The 20,803-nt window shown below is 43.1% G+C and overlaps 1 protein-coding gene across 9 annotated transcripts in view; it reads left to right on the top strand.

Annotated features, from left to right (window-relative positions):
• The window catches only part of Wdfy3 (WD repeat and FYVE domain containing 3), a 250,490-nt gene that overhangs the window by 155,044 nt on the left and 74,643 nt on the right, over positions 1-20,803 (top strand). For 8 of the 9 annotated variants that reach the window (XM_052735532.1, XM_052735528.1, XM_052735531.1 and 5 more), the window contains 11 exons: positions 120-280; positions 2,279-2,390; positions 5,033-5,223; positions 6,510-6,662; positions 9,650-9,723; positions 9,805-9,966; positions 11,188-11,282; positions 15,579-15,699; positions 16,079-16,296; positions 18,413-18,648; positions 20,040-20,174. In XM_052735532.1, the coding sequence (XP_052591492.1) occupies positions 120-280; positions 2,279-2,390; positions 5,033-5,223; positions 6,510-6,662; positions 9,650-9,723; positions 9,805-9,966; positions 11,188-11,282; positions 15,579-15,699; positions 16,079-16,296; positions 18,413-18,648; positions 20,040-20,174 (1,658 nt within the window). The remainder of the gene's footprint in view (positions 1-119; positions 281-2,278; positions 2,391-5,032; positions 5,224-6,509; positions 6,663-9,649; positions 9,724-9,804; positions 9,967-11,187; positions 11,283-15,578; positions 15,700-16,078; positions 16,297-18,412; positions 18,649-20,039; positions 20,175-20,803) is intronic. The other variant, XM_052735524.1, reaches the window with a different exon arrangement.

Below are 20,803 nucleotides of genomic sequence, written 5' to 3'. Positions count from 1 at the left end.
ACTACCGCTTTAAAAATATTGAAATCCGCCCAGGCAGGCGTGGGGGTCAGCATGAACTCTGTTCTGAGGGTGTAGAAGACCTGCTGGCCGTTGTGAAAAGCATCGTTCTTCTTTTGAAGGTAAAGATGCGAAGTCTGAGGGTGCCGTCCCTTCGCCGGTGTCGCTGGTTGCAGAGGAGAAGGTGTCCTTTGGCCTCTATGCCCTCTCCGTGTCCTCCCTAACGGTGGCAAGAATTCGGAAAGTCTATAACAAGTTAGACAGCAAAGCCATTGCTAAGCAGGTAAGTTGAGTGCTTTCCCAGTGAGCCATGGCGGCTCTCACTGGGAGGGTAGTCCCGATGGGCACAACTGAGTCACAAAGGTCCCTCGGAGGTGAGGACCAATGTCGTAGAGTGGGATGCTGGTGGCTTTAAAGATGAAAACTGGGGCCATGGCCCATCAAATGCGGGCAGGAAGGAAATGGGTTGTTCTCCACAAGCAGTACAGCCCTGCCAACGCCTTCGTTTTAGGCAGTCAGGACCATGTTTTACATCAGATCTTCAGAACTAAGATAAGAAAGTTAATGCTGTCATTGACTTGATGGTAATTTGGTAAAGCAGTCATGAGGTTGCTGTGGTCTTCTTCCCTTCAGGGCAGGAAGACCACAGCTGGATGTAATACTCTGCAGTGATGGGGATTCTCATTCAGTCCTTTGCTGTTCATTTCCTGTTGTGGCATCTTTCTGTCGCTGACACAACACTTTGACCAAAAGCAGCTTATGGCAGGAAAAGGTTTATCTCTTCTTTCAGGCTTCAGTCCATCATTGAATCGGGGCAGGAAGTGGAGGAACACTGCATGTTGGCTCCCTCACAGATTCATGCTTAGCTAACTTATTTATATAGCTCAAGATGATCTGCCTAGAGATGGTGCCACCCACAGTGGGCTAGCCCCAGCTGCATCAGTTAGTATGACCTGCCTAGGGATGGTGCCACCCACAGTGGGCCAGCCCCACCTGCATTGGTTGGTACAGACAGTTCCCCACAGACATGGCCACAGGCCAGTCTGATCTAGACAACTCTCTATTGGAGGCTTTCCTTTTAGATGGTTCTAGGCTGTGTCAAGTTGACAATTCAATCACACCAAAATACTTCCTTTGCTGTATTGTTGTCTAGTTTCTGATTCAGACCTGAGCATCTGAAGTGACTGTTCTCTGTGTGAGAAATTCAAATGTGATATACCTAGACTTTGAAAAACTTGTTCCCTGATTGGGTTCATTGACTCTCTTGAACTATAAATTCACATCTTTCACTAAGTTTCAGTAATTATATTTGCAAATACCTTTCTGCTGCATTTTCTTAGTTTTATTCTGGGACTCTAATTAGCATATTTGTTATTTTTTTTTTCATATTGCCACCCTTGTGCCATTTATATTTGGTACATTTTGCTCCTAATTTAGGCCAAACATATTTAAATATTTAGCTTAATTGGGAAACTGGGAATGTCTTGCTGAGCATCAAAGCTTCTCTTGACAATTTAGATTTCAGCCGTGCATGTAGCTCAGCCTTAGAACACTTACCTGGCACACAGTAAGGCCCCGGGTGTGACCCAAGCTCCACAAAGTTAAGAAGTTGAACCATATGACAGTAAAGAACACAATTTCTGGTTTGGTAAGTGATTTGGTTGGCTGGTTAGTTTGTGGCTTTCTGAGGCAGATTCTCACTATGTAGCCCACCCACCTCCATCTTGACCTGGCCGTCCTCCAGCCTTAGCCTCCCAGATACTGAAAATTTAAGCTGGGATCACCACATAGACTTCTTTTTTTTTTTAAAACTGATGTTAAAATTTAAACAAAAACAAAAACAAAAAAGCGTATCTCTATGATTCTGGCTCTGTGGCGGAAGAGCCTAGTCTGTGTGTTTGATTTTTTTTTTATGTAGTCATGTTTCATCTGTAATCTTGGAAATTTTATCTGAAGCTGATTGGATCTAGAATAAAACTGAATCATCAACAGTATTTGTCTGCGAGACCCTGAATGATGGCCAGCCTCCATGCCTCAGGGAGATTCGATCAGGAAAACTCAAATATGTCTGCCACCTTTATCTCTGTAGACTGCATTTAAAATTACTTTTATGAAATTTCATACTTCGGAAGTACTTGCCCAATTAAAAGAAAAATTGTAGAGAATGCTCACACTTTACAGTAGGCAGGAGACAGCAGGTTTGTTACCTGTCCTGAAAGAGGAGGCATCCCACTGCCAGGCCATCTTCTCTGATCACATTCTTCTCCTTTCCTGTTTCCAGTTAGGCATTTCCTCCCACGAGAACGCCACCCCTGTCAAGCTGGTTCACAATGCCGCAGGCCATCTCAATGGACCAGCGCGCACCATTGGGGCCACTCTCATTGGTTACTTGGGTGAGTACCTTGTCTTTCTTGTTCCATATTCTTTACTTGCTTTCAAATTTGCATTTCTTTCCTTCATATAAAGGGTGGGGGGAGATGTTTTAAGTTTATATCTTGAAGCACTTGACCTGTAATGCTCCTGCCATGTTACGAATTAGTCCCACATCCTAATCAAATTTAAAAATTATGAGCTGCCATGAAATCTCACGCGCTTCTGTACAAACTGCAGATGGAGTGTTGAAACAGGTGTGAAAATCAAAGCATTGATTATGTCATGGTTTCATTCAGTGCTGGTTTTGCTTGTGCGTCTTTCTGTTACTTAGAAATGAGCTAAAAGAACATTGTAGCCCCATAGCAGAGCCCATCCCTGTCCGTCAAGAAGCCGTAGGTCCGATCCCCAGTGCCTCCAAACAGCAGCAGAAAGAACAAGCAGGAGGAGCTTCGGGGTGTAGACACTGTCCAGCTGTAGCGAACATCAGAGTTGCATCTGCTAGAGCTCCACATGGTCTGTCTTAGAGTTGGAGTCTGTGGTTAGGCAGGATCAAAGGCAATCCAGTCAGGCCACCCAGCCATTAGAAGTGTGTAAGTGCAGATTTGTGCGTGATGCTGGTTCCTTTTGAGAGTAACGGACGGTTTTGCTGGGCCAACTCCTATGTGTAATCAGTCTTTGCGTTCATTAGTGCTCCATGCTTACCATATCCTGACTCTGCTTTTCTTTTGTGGTAATATCGCATTATTAAAATAGTTTCCTGCTTGGTAAAGCACATTATCCGACTCAACGGATACTTAAGGAGCACTGCTTTCGGGACTACTGCTTAACGTTCTTTCCAGCACCCCAGCACAGTGTGCTGTGGTGGCAAGTGATGAGCGAAGCCTCCACAGACCAGGGTCCAGTTCCTGCCCTCCCGCTCAGTGACTCAGGCCAGCATTTAAACTCTTTACACTTCAGTTTTCTTCCCTATAAATAACACTTGCCCTGATAGCCTTAGATAGTAGTGTTCAAAATCCAGGGTTTTCATGTATTAAAGTGCTATAAACGCTGCAAAGCTTGTAAACATTAAATTCATATTCATATGTGGGTATATTTATATTGGCCTTTCCTTTTTTATTTAATTAAAATATGATTACGTCATTTCTCTCCTCCTACCCCTCTCATGTCTAAGGGCCCTGCCTCCCCGCTTCCTCCATTCATAGCCTATTCTCTACTAACCATTGTCGTTACATATTCATAGAAATGAATCAACTCACAAACACAGCCTACTGAGTCTGTTCAGTTGACTTGCATGCATATGTCTTTAAGGCAGACCACTTGGTATTGGGTAACCAATCAGAGAGCTCCTCTCTGGTGAAGCCTAGTTCTTCCTGCCTCAGCAGCTGTTAATTGCCTGTCACTCTTCATCAAGGGGTGGGGCCCAGTGAGATTTTCTTCTGTGTACATTAGGATCTCAACCTTTGTTGGGATTGTTCAGGTCTTTAGGGAGTCATGGTGAGATTTCATGAACATAGCTTCTCTGTCACTTCTAAGGGACACAGTTTCATAGCAGACTTCCTGATCTGCTGGCTCTTCGGTCTTCCCATCCTTCCTTCCACTATGTCCCCTGAGACATGCAGCAGTTGGAGCTGGGTACCACATGGCCAGTTGATCTGCGTTTTGACCAGTGGTGGCTTTCCACATGGTCTCTTGCTGCTGCAAAAAGAAACTGGTGAGGAGTGAGATCTACGCTTATCTGTGTGTATAAAGAGAAGTACGTGGACTGCAGTTAGGATTACACTGGTTCAGGAAAGTGCCACTACAAGATCCTCCGCTGATCCCTGGCCTCACCAGCCATGTGTAATCGGCTGGGCAGCACTTCCAGGGATAGCTCGCCCTGTTGGTCACTGTAATGGATCACAGGGGCCACACCTGGCTAGGACCCTTTCCTCCTTAGCAGCTTACATGTCCCCTCTAGTACTGTGAGAAATAGTCCTCAAGAAGATTGTGTTTGGGTTGGTTCCAGCTCAAACCCTCCAAGTGTGTGTGGTGTCTTTAGCAATAGGGAGGCAGGAGCTATAGCAATAGGCAATATTGTTTTGGGAATCTCTTTTATACTGTGACTGATCTCAGAACCCTGGGCTCAAATGATCTTCATCCATTCTTCTTAGTAACAGGGACTACAGCTCGAAAATACTTTCATTTTTAAAGATTTTTTTATTTTTAATTATGTGTATGTACAGGTGGTGAGGTGCACATATGTTCAGGTGCAAACATATTGGATCCTCTGGAACTGGTGTATGAGGGCTAAGAATTGAGCTCAGGTCCTCTAGAAGCATAGACTGCACTCTTAACCACTGAACCATCCCTCCAGCCTCTAATTCTGTATTTTAAAATCTCAGTCCTAAAGAGCAGGCAAATAACATTCACTCAGAACATTAATAAATGCTACAAATACAATAGTGTCACCCCTGCACTCCATCCAGCGTTTCCCCAAGTATGTTCCCAGAGAAACTACTCTTTCTTCCTGTGACCTCTGTGTTTCTAGGCAGGCTCTCGCCCAGCCCCATGGACTAGAACTAATATCTGCTCTAAACCCATTCTGTCTTCTCTTCTCACACCTTTCTGGGAGTTCATAAGTTAACATTTATTTTTAATTACTTTTCACTCTCTTTTTAATCAGGAGTAAGAACATTTGTCCCCAAGCCTGTGGCCACTACTTTGCAGTACATTGGAGGAGCTGCCGCCATCCTCGGCCTGGTGGCCATGGCCTCTGACGTGGAAGGGTTATATGCCGCAGTCAAGGCCCTGGTTTGTGTGGTCAAGAGCAACCCACTAGCCAGTAAGGAAATGGAGAGAATCAAGGGCTATCAGGTTGGTAACCATAGGCTTTCCTTCGCTTCACTTCACACCAAATAATCTAATTTTCATTAGTCATATTTGTTAAAATGGAAGAATTATATTGTCCAAGTAAACTTAAAAGCCACTGGCGTGTATAAAAAGTAATTCATCAAGTGAGAAGAGGTATACGTGGCTGGCTCTACTTAATTTTGGTTTCTCAGGTTCATTTCTTTCACTTTGTCTCACGTGTTCTGTGGCTGCATTATCTCAGCCAACTCTGATGCGGACAAGGCACTGGACCTTCACTGTCCTGTGGAACTGTTCCAGGTCTCCACTCGTCTCATACACATCTCCTCAAATCATACTGCTTTTTCGTGTAACCTAGGTGTGTGTACCTACTCGTGTGCTGAAATCATCTGAGATGTTTCTCTCTCCTAATACAATGTGGATGCTATGCTACAGTTATTATATAGTGCAGTGGTTAGGGGAGAAGTAGGGGAAATGTCTGTACAAAGTTTTTAAAGAGGATGTTTTTGACCTCTGTTTGACTTAATCTGTGTGTTTAAAAGCCGTGGACAGAGAAAGCCAACCATAGTCAGATCACATTTGCTTTCTTGGATGGTCTTTCTCTTCATACAAAGGGGAATGAAGTGAAATTGGACATATTAGCTCCTGCCTGGAGAGACTCAGGGTTGGTGATCCATCAAAGCTCTTCCCATTTTCTTTGTGGCTTCCCCCCTTCACACGCCTTCATCTTTAGCTCTCTTATTTTCTCCAAGTGTGGAAAACCACTATGCAGGGAACATACACTGCTGTCCCTGATGGTTTGGACGGAGTTGAAGATAGGCATCGTGCTCAGCTGTGTAGTCTGTGGGGCAGAAAAGGGACTCAAGTGAAACAATTCGAAATAAATATTTGAGGCAAAATCGAGTCTCTGCTAGTCAGGGTGTTGAGGTTTTGTCTCTTTCCCTGAGAAAAACGACATAAAGGCAGGAATGCTTTCTTTGGCTTGTGGTGTTGTAGTTTGGTCCACAATTTGTTTGCTCTGTAACTATTGGCCTGCTGTAAAATAGGACAGCAGGGTGGAGAGCATGTCCCTGAGGAGAATTGCTCGTCTCGTACAGCCAGGAAACAGGAAGGGACTGTGGACTGTCTTTCTGGGTACATCCCCAGTTGCTCATTTCACCCAGCGAGGCCTCGCCTGCCATGATGCCATGAGGTCATAAAGTCATCGAGAATTAACCCGTTGACTAGATCCAGTGCATGTGCTGTGGTCGGCGGCACGGTCTACAGCAGGCCTGACCTGTTGCTTCTTCCAGTTGTTGGCAATGCTGCTGAAGAGGAAACGCTCCCTTCTCAATAGCCACATCCTCCATCTGACATTTTCCTTGGTGGGGACCGTTGACAGCGGCCATGAGACGTCCATCATTCCCAATTCCACAGCTTTCCAGGACCTGCTTTGCGATTTCGAAGTAAGTATACACAATAACTGGTAATAGAAAGTTGGTGGATATATTTATTTTTTTTTACCATGAGAGAGTTAAACTATTTTATCTCAAAGGTATGTGTCTGAAATTGTGTAATTTTATGATGATATCAATATCAGTTAGTAAAACGTAAGAAAATAATTGTTTCCTTTTCTCCAAATAAATCCTGCTCTACAAATGTTACAGACATTAAATGCTTAATATATATATACCCCGAAACTGCCCATTTCTGCTGCAACAGGCAATACAAGAGGGAAGCGTTCCCATTAAGCTCTTCTGCAAGAAACTTTTCCACAGTCAGGAGAATCTAGACGTGTAATCTGGATTATTAGCAGCTACACATTAAAGAGTGTTTTCCCTAAACTTGGAGGTTTTCACTTCTTCTGTCTTACTTTCTCGGTCCCTCCAGCATGCTCACACCCTGTGCTGGCTGATCCTCCTCATCATGTCACCGTTAGTGACCACACACTGAATGTTACATCCCTTGGAAATGGGATCTCTGGGCATCGTGAATGAGGGGCCTGTCTGTCTACGTCTTTGTGTCTGTCCCACACAGGGTGGTACCAGGACCTAATGATGGCAAGCAATGCTGATCGATACTAGATCCAATCTCTCCTTTGTCATGATTGCTGTGACAAAGGAGATTGTTGGACAATGTTTGGTCCAACAGATACTGTACCCTCACTGCTTTAGTGAAGCTGTATTTTTAGAATTTGTTCACGGATTTCCTTGTCAGTAAAAATCCACGCCTTGAGCTAAGTCCTTAGCGTCGCCAACATTCAGCACGTGTAGTTGCTCTGCTTCTACGGCTCCTCCGTCCTTTGCCAGCTCTCAGGCATCACCACCCTGGTCCCTTTATCCCTCTCACTACTCTTAATGTGCTTCTGTCTCGGTGACATTTTCATGACAAGACTGTCATTTCTCAGCTTTCTTTGTTCCTTTATCTTCCTTGGGCTCTCACTTGACCCCACAGCTTCGTCTCTGGAGTTCACGTCCACTGTCAAGTCTGTCACTAACCTTGGTGTCTCACTTCAAGACTTCCTTCTGACTTCTTGCTCAGTGTTCGCATTGTTGTAGCCTTGCAATGCCTCGGCTGAACTTGACATCCTTGCCCCGAATTAGCACATCCGTCTAACTTCCATTTCTGTTAACAAGGCCCCGTTCCTTAGGATTGGAATAATGAAGTCAGCTTCTTCCTTCCCCCTGTGTATAAACAGTCTGCCATGAAATCCTGAAGATTCCACTCTCCCTTTGTGCAGTGTCTGCCCTCTCAGCCTCCACCGCATCCTAACAGGACCTCACCAGCTCTCCTCACATGCACAGGATAACAGTCACGTCTGTCCTTCCCTAGGCTGTGCTGTCCACCTTTGGAGGTCTCATTCTTTTATAGAGACATAATTATTTCACATCTTCAGCAATCTGTAGAGTCTCCCTTTTTCTGCACAATAAAATAGACATTTCTCAGTTTTCAAAGTTCTAGTTCTCAGATGTCTTTGAAGATGGTGATGGTCACCATCATTATTATTTAAGACAGTGTCTCACTGGCTGGCCTGGAGATTACTATGTAGACCAGGCTGGCCTTGAAGTCACGAAGATCCTCCTGCCTCTGCCTCCCGATTGCTGGGATTAAAGGTGTGTGCTACCACACCTGACTCCCTTTTGATTTACCCAAGCACTACGTTAGTTACTAAAGACCTAAAAACAAAAATTAAAGCACACAGCCCATGTCTCTAGGCCACTAGTCCATCAGAAGAGAAAAACAAAGAAATAAATAAGTAAATAGTTGTGAAATATCCAAGTTAAAAGTTAAAAGTTAAAAGGCTGCAGAGGGTGGCAGACCTAAGAAGACCATGGAAGCCTGCTGGACCGTGTTTCCTCCGGGAATTTCCTCTGGTTTCAAATTTGTGATTAACATTTAATATACAAACATAAATTTAGTTGAATACCAAATTCTGGCTCCATCTGACAATACCTTTATACTCCCTGGCTTCCTAGAGCATCTCTTATTACTAAGCCACAAATAGTCTATAAATAATTCCTCCCTTTTTTAAAAACAACCATTTTACAAATTCAGTAAAATAATCATAACAGCATACAAACATTTTCTTGGATATTTTTCTATAATCTAAAATAATGTGGTTTATCTTTGAAGAATATTATACTATGTGCATTTCCTCTTTCCTGTCTTTCCTTGTTTTTGTGCATGTTTTCTGTTTTATAATCTCCAAAATAGTTTATATTATTTTCACTTTAAATGATCAGGTTTTTTTAAATGCATTTAAAAAAAAAAAACCTTTCATTTTCCTGGATGTATCATATTTACAACTCTTTACCTTCTTTTAAGATTTTATTTTTATTTTTTATGTAATTGTATACATGCCTGTGTGCAGTACCCAAGAAGACCAGAATAGGGTTCCAGGGCCCTGGTGCTGCAGTTATGGGTAGTTGTGCACCATCTGGTTTGGGTGCTGGATCTGAAGTTGTGTCCTCTGAAGAGCAGCAGGGCCTCTTAATGGCTAGCCTTCTCTCCAGCCAGACAACATAATCTCTATTTGTAAATCTGGAGTCCGTCCTGTACGTGGATTACTTCTTTTTAACGTGCATGTCACTGAGGTCTGCTGGCAGAGTTCTCCCATCTGAAGAGGGGTTTCTCCTTTTTTCTTTTTCTTTAAAGATGCTTTTGTAGGAAATACACTTCTAGTTGGCCATCTTCATTTTTCTACACTTTAAAAATGATCATGTTCGCCTTTCTGTGACATATAGAATATATATAATAGATTTTACAAGCATGCTGCTTCCATTTTTTCTCCTTGGGTCCGTTTATAGTGATTGAGTTTCCTCCTCCATTTTCTGCTGTATCTAGTTAATTGTGTAACTAAAGTATGTTCCATGTGCTGCTGTACTTGATTCTTTTGTACTGACAGTGGGGCATGTTCAAGCTTAAATATCCTGTTGTTCATATTTTGTTACAGGTCTGGCTCCATGCACCGTATGAACTTCATCTTTCTTTATTTGAGCACTTTATTGAGCTACTGACAGAGTCCAGGTATACTTAACCCTCACGTAGCTGGCTGTTCAGTCACGAAAGAGATGCTCTTACGATGAATTAATCGTCTTTCTCTTACAGTGAGGCCTCCAAGAATGCCAAGTTGATGAGGGAATTTCAGCTCATCCCCAAGCTGCTCCTGACTCTCCGAGACATGTCCCTGTCCCAGCCGACCATTGCTGCTATTAGTAACGTGCTGAGCTTCCTGCTGCAGGGCTTCCCCAACAGCAACGATCTGCTCAGGTGGGTTTGACTGAAATCGCCAGTGAGGTTGGGATGAGATGAGTGGAATGGAATGGGTCCCTGTGGTCCCTGTGTTCCGGTGACAACTGTAATGTCAGTAATGTGCAAGTAAAGCGTGGGAAGGGGTGTGGGAAGCCACCAGAAACATTGGCTGCCTTAGATATACAAGTCTTCGAGATAGGAATTGTCAGTCCCCGGCCTTCCGCCTTTCTCTTTGGTCTCTGTCACTCATGAACAGATGATACTTTATTGTTGAGTACTTAAGTATTTTCTGTGATGTGAGCATTATCTGAGTAACTGAAGAAGTGGCTCAGTGGGCCAGAGCACTTGCTTTGCATCTGTGATGAGCTGAGTTAGCCCCACATAGCCAGCCAGCTGGCCTGGGCCCCATCTAGGTGGGAACAGAGACAGAGGGGTCCCTGGTGCTGGCTGGCTGCTCGACCAGCTGCCACCCAGGAGCACCAGGCTCAGGAAGAGACCCTGCCTCAAATGAGTAAGGCAGAGGATGACAAGGTAGGACGGCCAGTGTCATTCTCTAGCCTACTCACACGCACAGGCACTCACATACACGCACACGCACACGCACACGCACACACACACACTCTTGCACATGCGTGCCATGGGTAATAATTTCTTTTAGCATAAGGGAAATTCAGAGCTTCTCCTTCATGGAGTCCGCAGAAAGTTGTTTTAAGTTTTTAACTTTTAAATTTTTAACTTTTCCACTCTCTTTGTAAATGAACAAGGACCCAGGGAACTTAAGCTACTTGTCTCCGGTCACATTGTTAAAAAGTCAGTGTGTGTGTGTGTGTGTGTGTGTGTGTGTGTGTGTGTGTGTGTGTGTGTACATATACATATGCACATGCACTCACACACACATCATATATATGTATAACCTACCCTGCATTTCTAAAACCCCCATTCTCCATCCCTCGGCTCTAAAGGATTCATACAGATCAGCAGAGCATTTTAACTTGGTCAGTCACGCTGTTGAGCTTGTTTAGGCCACGTGACTTAGTGCATTAAAGAGCTCACACTTCTGAAAACCTAGATTCTTAGATTTCAGAGACCTTGTTGTGTCGATGTTGTGTCAATGTCATTATCTGTGGTCAAGAGGAAGCAAACTGAACACCGTCACCTACTGAGCCAAAGAAGTCAAAACGGAATGCATACATGGGTTTGTTTTCTCATGAAACTTTTTATTTTCTGCTTTATTTTCAGGTTTGGCCAGTTCATTTCTTCTACGTTGCCAACCTTTGCAGTTTGTGAGAAATTTGTGGTTATGGAAATTAATAATGAAGAGAAACCCGATGTGGGTGAGTTGAGCAAAGAAAACGATCAGCTAAGTCCTCTGCCCTAGTATGACTCAAATTGGACTGAATTATATGTGAAAATATTATGTAACATTCCCCTTCATGTTACTTTCTGGGGTCTTTTACTGGTATGTCTATCTTATGTTAAATCTGTGCAGTGTGCAAAAGTGTAGCGTGGCCTACAAAATTTAAAAGGTATGAAGCTTTCCCCTTTTAGATTCATGGCCGTCCTCTTCTAGTGTGATTGAAATCACTTCATCTTAAACATTACGTCCATATTACTAGTGTCCTCATTCTCTGTAGCTTTTTTCTATAGTCTTCAGTGGTCATGGAGAGAAATATCTCTCCCCCTCCCCCCGCTGATACTGAGAGAATAGTCCTTGTTCAGCATTGTTGTGGCCTTACTATATAATTGGGAAATCTATCACACGTCTGAGTCGTATTACTTACAAACGTACAGAAGAAGGATTGTAAGAGAAAGTGGTGTAACCTCAGTGTTCAGAGGACAGACAGATTGACAGACTGAAATGCTGCAGACCACAGCCTTCTACCGACAGACTCGGGACTAGAGCATACCGCTCCTGCTGGTTCCTGCCGCCGGTTCATTTGGAACCACCTTGATCTGTCTGTGGTGGAAAAAGAATTGTAAGGAACAAACAACAAATGCCCAGACGAAGCCTTGTGAGACGAAAACCTCCAAATATGCATTACCATTGGCTTCGTTTTGTGTTGGCCTCCTGCTGCCTGACATAGGACCCGCCCTTAAGTGTGGTTTGTTTCCCCAGGGAGATGGTGGGAGAGAACTCTTTTTCCTTTGCGTCACTTGCCGGTTGGGATGCTTCTGGGTTGACATGGGGGTTGTATCGACGTCTCCTCTCAGCACTTGAACCCCATCAGGCTCAGACCCATGCCAGCCCTGTGCACGCGGCCACAATCTGAGTTCATATGCATACCAGTCCTGTTGTGTCCAGAAGGTCCTGTTTTCTTGGTGTCCTCCATCCCCTCTGGCTCGTACACTCTTTCTACCTTCTCTCTCCCAGAGTTCCCTGAATCCTGAGGGGAGGGATTTGACGGAGACATTCTATTTAGAACTGAGTATTCCAAGGCCCCCTGGTCTCTGCACATTGTTCAGTTGTGAATCTCTGTATTTGTTCCACCTACTGGAGAAGGAAGCTTCTCTAATGGTGGCTGATCTATATTGTGAGTTCATATATCAGTATATAATACTGATCTATGAGTTTAAAGAATGTTAGCAATCCTTTTACTGCTGTGCGCCTTTAGCAGAACAGTAGTAGTATTTGGTTTTCCCCTTAGTCCCTGGCCTGTCGAGTTTCAGGTTCTTGCTTGGGTGCAAGGAGTGTCGGGCAGGGCTGCCATCTCATAGAGCGATCCTTCAGTCCAGGCAGTAGTGGTTGGTTACTTCCACAACATTTCTGCCACTATTGCATCAGCGTATCATGCCATCAGGTCACCATTTTAGATCACAGGGCTGATAGCTAGAAGGGGGATACCTTTCTCCTGCTTTGTGTGCAGAGGACCTTCCTGTACCATGAAGGTTCAAGGTAGGCACCAGCTTGACTTTTCCATGCTCGGTGAGTTGTGTAGGTGTTGTCTTCAGCAATAGAACCTTACCACTAGTTTGCAACTTCCCGGATTGTTTGAGGCTTTGCATGCTTTGGCAAACGGCTTGTTAACTATAACCCATTCCCAATGCTGTGGGGTTCGCGTGCCGTGGAGAGATGGCTAGTTGGGCCTTTGTTTCCCGGCTTTTGGTGATTCCAATTTAGTTTTCTTCTATGTATGTATTTTAAGAAGCTTCTGCCATATTAGGTTTCCAGATGGCCCATTTGTTCCAGCTGTCCCTCTCTGTATTCTCTCTCCTAGTCCTTTCCACCCTCCCCCCATTTGATCCTCCCACATTGGGTCCTGTCCCCCCCCACACACACACACCTATCCCTGGTACATCAGAACAGATCTCCACAGGAAGGGGAAATACAAACTTTTAACTTAATATACCATGTTCAAGCTTTATTTTTAAGCTCTGCATTAATATCTGCTGAAGAAAAAATATTGATTAGAAAATGAAAATGCTTCAAAAATTGTTAAAAATATATAACAGTTTATTCCAATTATAAAAAATGATGGAGGAAAAAAATTCTCTATTTCCCACATATTTTATAGCCATTTGATTCAATAATCACAGAAGTGTTGTTAGTCCTTGATGGTGAGTGCTGCCCTAAGGCTATATAAACGGCTAATTTTCTCTTGAGAAGCCAAGTTGACTAGCCTGGTCTTCTCATCACTTTGTTCCATTTGAAGTAATAAAGTCTGTGGATGATAGTCATTATTTGTTCACCATGAAATTGTACTAAATATGATATTCAAAAAAAAACCCACATTTTTTTCAAGTAGTATTCAGGATACAACCTACCAAAAAATAACTTGGGTGAAATGATACCAAACATTGATAAATTAGTGTAAACTAACAAACAGTATGGGGTTATGAGCTGTGGAAAACCAACAGTCTGGGAGCTTCTTTCAGATGGAGCTCAGTGTTTTAAACTATATTTGAAAATCAGGGGAGGCATAATTAATACAAAGTCAAATTAAAGATAGTAAGGATTTTGAGAGCATTTTAATTTTCTGCATAATATTGTCCACTTATAAGAAGTGATTCTTACGGCAGCTTAAGGTCTCAGGTTTGATTTTGCTAGCACTCTAAGCTGCTGGTGTTTGCCACTTGGAATAGGGGTTCCTAAGTCCCCCTTTGTGAACTTAAAGCATCATAATGAATACAGCAGTAAATTCCCTTTGTGTCTGGGGGACGTGGGGATCAAGGTCTCTCGCTTTGCATCTTTGGGTAACCTAACCTGGTACATAGACCAGGGAGCCTCTGAAGTCCTGCACCACTGTACCCAGCTAAATTCACTTTTTTTTTCCACTGTGTAGCCCTGAGTGGCCTGGAACTCACTATGTAGATGAGACTGGTCTTGAACTCACAGACATCTGGCTGCCTCTGCCTCTAGAGTGCTGGTTTAAAGGCATGTGTGACTACACCCAGCTAAATCCACATTTTAAAAGACAGTCTAAAGTTTAGAATAGTTCATGGTCCAAGCAAGTAGAACCATAAAACCACAGTGAGTTCAGGTGGGCCCAAGTGCTAGCAGAAATGGAAGCGTGGTGGTGACCAGCCACACAGCTTTTCTGAGGTGCAGTATGCCTGGCACTGTAGACTACTGACGCCCAAGCCCTGGCCTTCTGGGACACTCCCCTGGGGCTCTGGGCCTGTCTTACTCTGCTTTTGTCCAGTTTCTTTTGTGATTTTTGGGTAGACTTTGCCTCTGTTCTGAACTATCCAATTCTAACTTTGCTTCGTGTATTGTTACTGTTGAATAAACTAATGATTCCCATTTTCAGACTTTAAAATCTAGTCTTAACACTAAACATGGCTCTCATCTCAAAGAGACTCAGAGTTTATTTTTGAGCCAATAATGAGTGACCATGGCCTAGGTTCAGGTTGGCCCACATAGCATGTTTTGACATAGAATGACTTCCTGGAGTTTTATAGTTACAGAACAAAAGTAAGCCGAGTTTCTCCAATGTGCTGGTGGAAACATTGGGTAGCAGGATCCAACAGAGCAGGAAATCATCTTCGATCGGATCCAATGTCATCTTGATGTTCTCTTAACTGTAGCTGGTGAGAGCTAGCAGTCTGCTGAGTTAATTCATTTCAGAAGGCTTTACTGGATGGCACAGAGAGGTTAGGTCAGACACAGAAGTGGAGAGCAAGCTTAGGGTGACCTGAGGCCGCTGGGGTCTGGATCTGCAACATTCCAAGTCTTCATAATTAGGAAGTTCATCAAGTATATTGAAGCTTTAACCTGGGCGTCACCTGTTCTGGGAACTTCAGGTCACACTGCTGCACTTACCTCCATCTTTAAAGAAAGAGGAAGTGAAGGGCCTGCCTGGCAAACTGAGGTTCTGTGGGAATAATTGTTCCGATTCCTATAGTTTCAAGTGATGGCTTCCTCCTATTGAGGAAGAGAGGGGAATATTAGTTAAACTATAAAGAGGAGTAAAGTCTGAAGTCACTACTTTTGATAATGTTGGAGGTAAAATAAACAGTTGTCATGGTTCTGAAGAGAACTTATCTAGCTCATTTTCTTGTGTCTGCGATAGTGGAAATCACTTGTAAAGAAAATGTTTCCTAAAAGGTTTTGTTTTCTTGATTTCAAGGAACTCGATTGGGTATTTTATCCTCTATCCCTGGGGTAGTTGATGTGTTTATCTCTCTTTTAGGAGCAGAAGAGGAGTTTGGAGGTCTTGTGTCTGCTAACCTTATACTTTTGAGGAACAGACTTCTAGACATCTTGCTAAAACTCATTCATACATCGAAAGAAAAGACAAGCATTAACTTGCAGTAAGTGAAACCTTTTTAGAATTGATAGTCCTAGCCAGGTGTGGTGGTGCACACCTTTGATCCCAGCACTTGGAAGGCAGAGGCAGGCGGATCTCTGTGTTTGAGGCCAGCCTGGTCTAAAGAGACAGCCGGGACTATATAGTGATAAGCTTTCTCAAAAAAATCAAAAAAGAAAGAAAGAAAAAGAACTGATAGTCCTGTATGCTGTTATACTTGTCACTTCCTGTCAACCAGGAAGAGACTTCCTTAGACTTCAGAGGATCGACTTTAACCCTGAAAGTGATAGCATCTCAAAAATGAGGCTCAATCAGTTTTCTAATTTGAAATCTGAGTTCCTGAAGCTGATTTCCTTCCTTTGGCTCCATCTGTCTTTGAACAGGGCTTGTGAAGAGCTGGTCAGGACACTGGGTTTTGACTGGATCATGATATTCATGGAAGAACACTTGCATCCCACCACAGTAACAGCCGCCATGAGGATTCTTGTTGTCCTGCTGAGTAACCAGTCCATCCTCATCAAGTTCAAAGAAGGCCTCAGTGGTGGAGGATGGCTGGAGCAGACAGATTCTGTGCTGACTAATAAGATAGGAACTGTGCTAGGTACGAGACTTCAGTCCTCTGTCTTTAAATGTCGTGTAAGCGTGTGCACTCCGGTTTATATCACAGCCATTAGGAGTTGTGAATTTTAGTAACAAAAAAAAGAAAAACTTACACTCTTCCAAATTCAAACTAAAGCCAGAGATAGGATTTTAATATGCGAAAGCTCAGAGAACTGGTTGTGTTTTATTGTTATACACAACCTTCTTTGACCTTGAACTCAATAGTTAGCAAGTTACAGTAGAAGTGACTACTAAGAGCGACAGTGTGCATGCCACACTTACTGTATCGGTCACTACACTCGCCAAGTTGCTTGTGTGGTTTGCAGTGACTGGATGATACGTAAATGTATCGTCCATATCTCACAGACTAAAAGGCGAAAACACGGGGCTGACATCAGTCACACAGTTGAGACGCCCCATTGACTCAGATATGTATGGCAGGGTCTAAGTCACATGATCATTGTGATTCAGAAATGAAATGATGTATGCAAGAGAGTGGTAAATTGCTATATAAGTTTTTCTTCATGAGAGAATATTTCAGACAATTAATTCAGTCACACTGAGCAACTGGTTAAGATACATATGCTTAAAAGCCACCTAGACGTTAGACGTAAATTGTTCTTATTGTGTTAAATAATAATTATTCTTCATCTTTGAACAAAACTGGAAAAATGTGAATCTCCATTTGAAATTTTAATAGCTTCGGAGTGAAAGTCAGTCACTCATCTACGGGCTTTGTTCACAGAAGATGACTCTTGAACTCTTGGCTGGCATTCACTCTGCACTGAGCTCTCCATTAGGAATGGGGAGGTAAAGGGACTGCCTTTGAGTTGTGTCCTGAACCCCAAGTGTAATCAAGGCCTCCTGCAGAGACAAAATTCCCAGATACACGCATGGTCTTAGACACATCAGCAGCTCTCTCCTAGCTGTCTCCTGGCAAAGTTTTGGAGGCTGGTGGACGGCCCACTCAGCTTGTGGAGAACACAGCCACAGTGGGCATGGATCTGCTGTCTTGACACAGTACAGACTGTGTTGTGTAAGGAAGGCATTTTTTTCTTCATTTAGCCTTAAGTCTGAATCTGCATATAACTTAAGGTTAAGAAGTGTATGGGTTTTTTTGTTTTGTTTTGTTTTTTTAGGACATGTATTAATGAAATGTATTAATTACTTTTTACCAAGTGTATCTGGCTCTCTACTCAATTTCACTTAATTCTTTTGGAAGCATGAGAAGGGACATCAGAGCTCTTTTGAAGTCACTCTTTTTTTTTTTTTTTAAATACTTTATGTCCACAATTTCTTTCTTTCTTTCTTTCTTTTTTTTTTTTTTTTTTTTTTTTTACAGAAGCTGTAGCTAGAGTTTTCCTGCCTGGCCCACAGTCAGGACAAATCTCTCTCACCTGCCAGTCCCACAGCCACTCAGACCCGACCAAGTAAACACAGAGACTTATATTGGTTACAAACTGTATGGCCATGGCAGGCTTCTTGCTAACTGTTCTTACAGCTTAAATTAATCCATTTCTATACATCTATACCTTGCCACGTGGCTCGTGGCTTACCGGTACTTTACATTTTCCTTGTCCTGATGGCGGCTGGCAGTGTCTCCCCCACCCAGCTTCCTGTTCTCTCCATTCTCCTCTCTGTTAGTCCCGCCTTACTTCCTGCCTGGCCACTGACCAATCAGTGATTTATTCATTGACCAATCAGCAACACATTTGACATACAGACCATCCCACAGCAAGAAGCTTCTTTTTTTATTTTCTATTTTATTTTATTTCATTTTACAATACAATTCAGTTCTACATATCAGCCATGGATTTCCTTGTTCTCCCCCCTCCCGCCCTTTAAAGTCACTCTTGTAATGAGCAGCGCTTGTTTCACTGTGAGAAGCACTTGTAGACTTGTCTCTGGTTGTCCCAGCCCTCTCTCAGAACCTGTATCCCCCTGGGAAGATGCGCTGCAGGGAAACGGGACTGACTAAAGATGGGGTCAGCCGCTGGCCGCTGGCGGGCTTTCCTTGTGTGAGCACAGGACAAGTGTGTCACCCCCTCAGCATCGCTGCTTTCTTTGTTAAATGTGGCACCGTGACATTTCCTAACTCTCTTCCTCACTCCTTTTAGGATTCAATGTGGGCAGGAGCGCCGGAGGGAGATCCACGGTCAGGGAGATTAACCGGGAGGCCTGCCACTTTCCTGGTTTCCTGGTCCTTCAGTCTTTCCTTCCTAAGCACACGAATGTCCCTGCCCTCTATTTCCTCCTCATGGCCCTGTTTCTGCAGCAGCCTGTGAGTGAGCTGCCTGAGAACCTGCAGGTCAGTGTGCCTGTCACCAGCAGCCGGTGTAAGCAGGGTTGCCAGGTAGGAACTACCTAGTAAGGTGTCACTGTGAAACCTATCGATTCTTTTACTTCCGACATTTAAAGTTTAATTTGGGAATTCCAAAACCCTGAAAATTGGCTAGGTGATTTTCCTAAAACAACATCCTTTGTCACTGTTAATACCTTCTTCTCTTTCTGGTTGCTCTGAACGATTATCTATGCATGAGGACTTTGGGTGACATTAATGATGATCTCAAGAACTGTTTTGAGTAGTCCAACTTTACCTAGAAATACGATTTCATTCCAGATAATTACAGGTGAAGGGGGACCTGGGGAGATAGCCTGAGTCTGTGTGGCACTTGATGTGTAAGCTTGAGGACCTGGGTTCAGATTCCCAGGACCCCAGTAAGAAGCCACAATGGCTGTACATCCTCAGGACCCCAGCCCTGAGTGGGGGAATGGGCAACCCCCAGAGCTCATTGACCCTCTCTAGCCAAATTGGTAAACCTCAGGTTCAATGAGGAGACTTTGTCTCAAAACATAAAAGTGAAAGATAGAAAGTGATCAAGGAGAGATACCAGACATCAACCTTGGGTCTCTACACACATCTGCTTATTTTGTGCACACACACACACACACACACACACACACACACACACACACACACGAGTAGGTACAAGTATTGATTTGAAAAATATTCTTAATTCTGTAGTGGTATATAGCATCTACATTTTCAGGAAACCAGCAATGATTTATTTGAGTTGTCATTGAAGACTATTAAAATTGTCTATATATAGCTTATATCTGTGGCTTCATAAAGACTTACTTTAACTTTTAAATTCAACTTTGCTTCCATCCAACGCCAAATGATATTCAAAACAGTTTTAATATTTGACGAAACCTTTTCCATGAAATCTCCTAAGCAGTACTCTTAGATTTATATTATGTGGAATTTGGTTTCCCAGGTCCTTTTGAATCACATGGCACCATAGTCATAAGTGTTATGTAAAACTGATCTCAGTCAATCTCATCATCTACTTATTTTGTCAAATCTTACTCATAAGTAACATAACTTTGAGTCATTGCTGAGTCTGGGGAGTGAGGTCATTGTGCTCCTACAAACATCTTGCTTAAGACTTATCACATTTATAATTTCATCTTGTTGCTAATTACCATGTGGGGCTTGGGGCCATATTTTGTCAGGAAAAAAAGGAATAGACTAATATTGAAAGTGTAGGTTCTGACTGAGATGGATAATGGTACATACAATATTTACCAAGTTTCGATGTATAGAATGGAGGTTACTAGTGACCTATTGGTCATTACTCAGTTAAAATAAAAGTTTCAATGAAATTTTAGAATATTAGAATGTCTAAGAATCTCTAGGGGAAAAAATGACTAGTGACTGATTGTTGCCCATTTGGTCTACAGTTTGACTTGGATTCCATCTGGACATTTATCTTTGGAGTCCCTGCCTCCAGCGGAACAGTGGTCTCTTCCATCCACAATGTGTGCACAGAATCTGCTTTCTTACTGCTGGGGATGCTGCGCAGCATGCTGAATTCAGTGAGTTACAGAGGGCTGGCATCCCACAGCCCTGTGTGATGTTGGCTGCCTTACAGAGAAAGCTTGTTCTAATTTACCATATCTGTCTGTTTCCCTGTGGCTCTAGACCCCACCCTATTTTCTTACCTCTAAGGTATGGACAGACAGTGTAGTTAAGACCACAGGTTAGAGGCTGGGAGTGTGATCAGCCTGCTGTGTGAGGTGGGGTTTGATCCCCAGCACTTCCAGAGACCAGGAACCACAGACTCTGGAAATGAGGGTCCCACTCCTGGTATTCCAGATGTGCTAGCTTCTGTCTGCCGCTGTTTCTTAAGTTTAAACATCTGGTGATAATATTTACCTCATAGGGTTGTTGTGAGGGTTTCATGAAGTAACATATACACAAAATACTTAAGAGTATCATAAGTATCAACTAATATCACCAACATAAGATATATAGTAATAGTATGTTGTATATATGATATATGATATGGCTGGCTACTCATTGAGATTCTGAAGTTATTCTCATTTAGATGTTCTGCAGCTTGAGTTTTCCTGCCTGGCCCACAGTCAGGACAAATCTCTCTCACCTGCTAGTCCCACAGCCACTCAGACCCGACCAAGTAAACACAGAGACTTATATTGGTTAC

This window comes from Peromyscus californicus, unplaced genomic scaffold (assembly GCF_007827085.1).
Source record: "Peromyscus californicus insignis strain IS unplaced genomic scaffold, ASM782708v3 Scaffold_13__1_contigs__length_99412109, whole genome shotgun sequence".
In the NCBI taxonomy this organism is placed as follows: Eukaryota; Metazoa; Chordata; class Mammalia; order Rodentia; family Cricetidae; genus Peromyscus; species Peromyscus californicus.
This window is presented reverse-complemented; position numbering and strand designations above follow the sequence as displayed.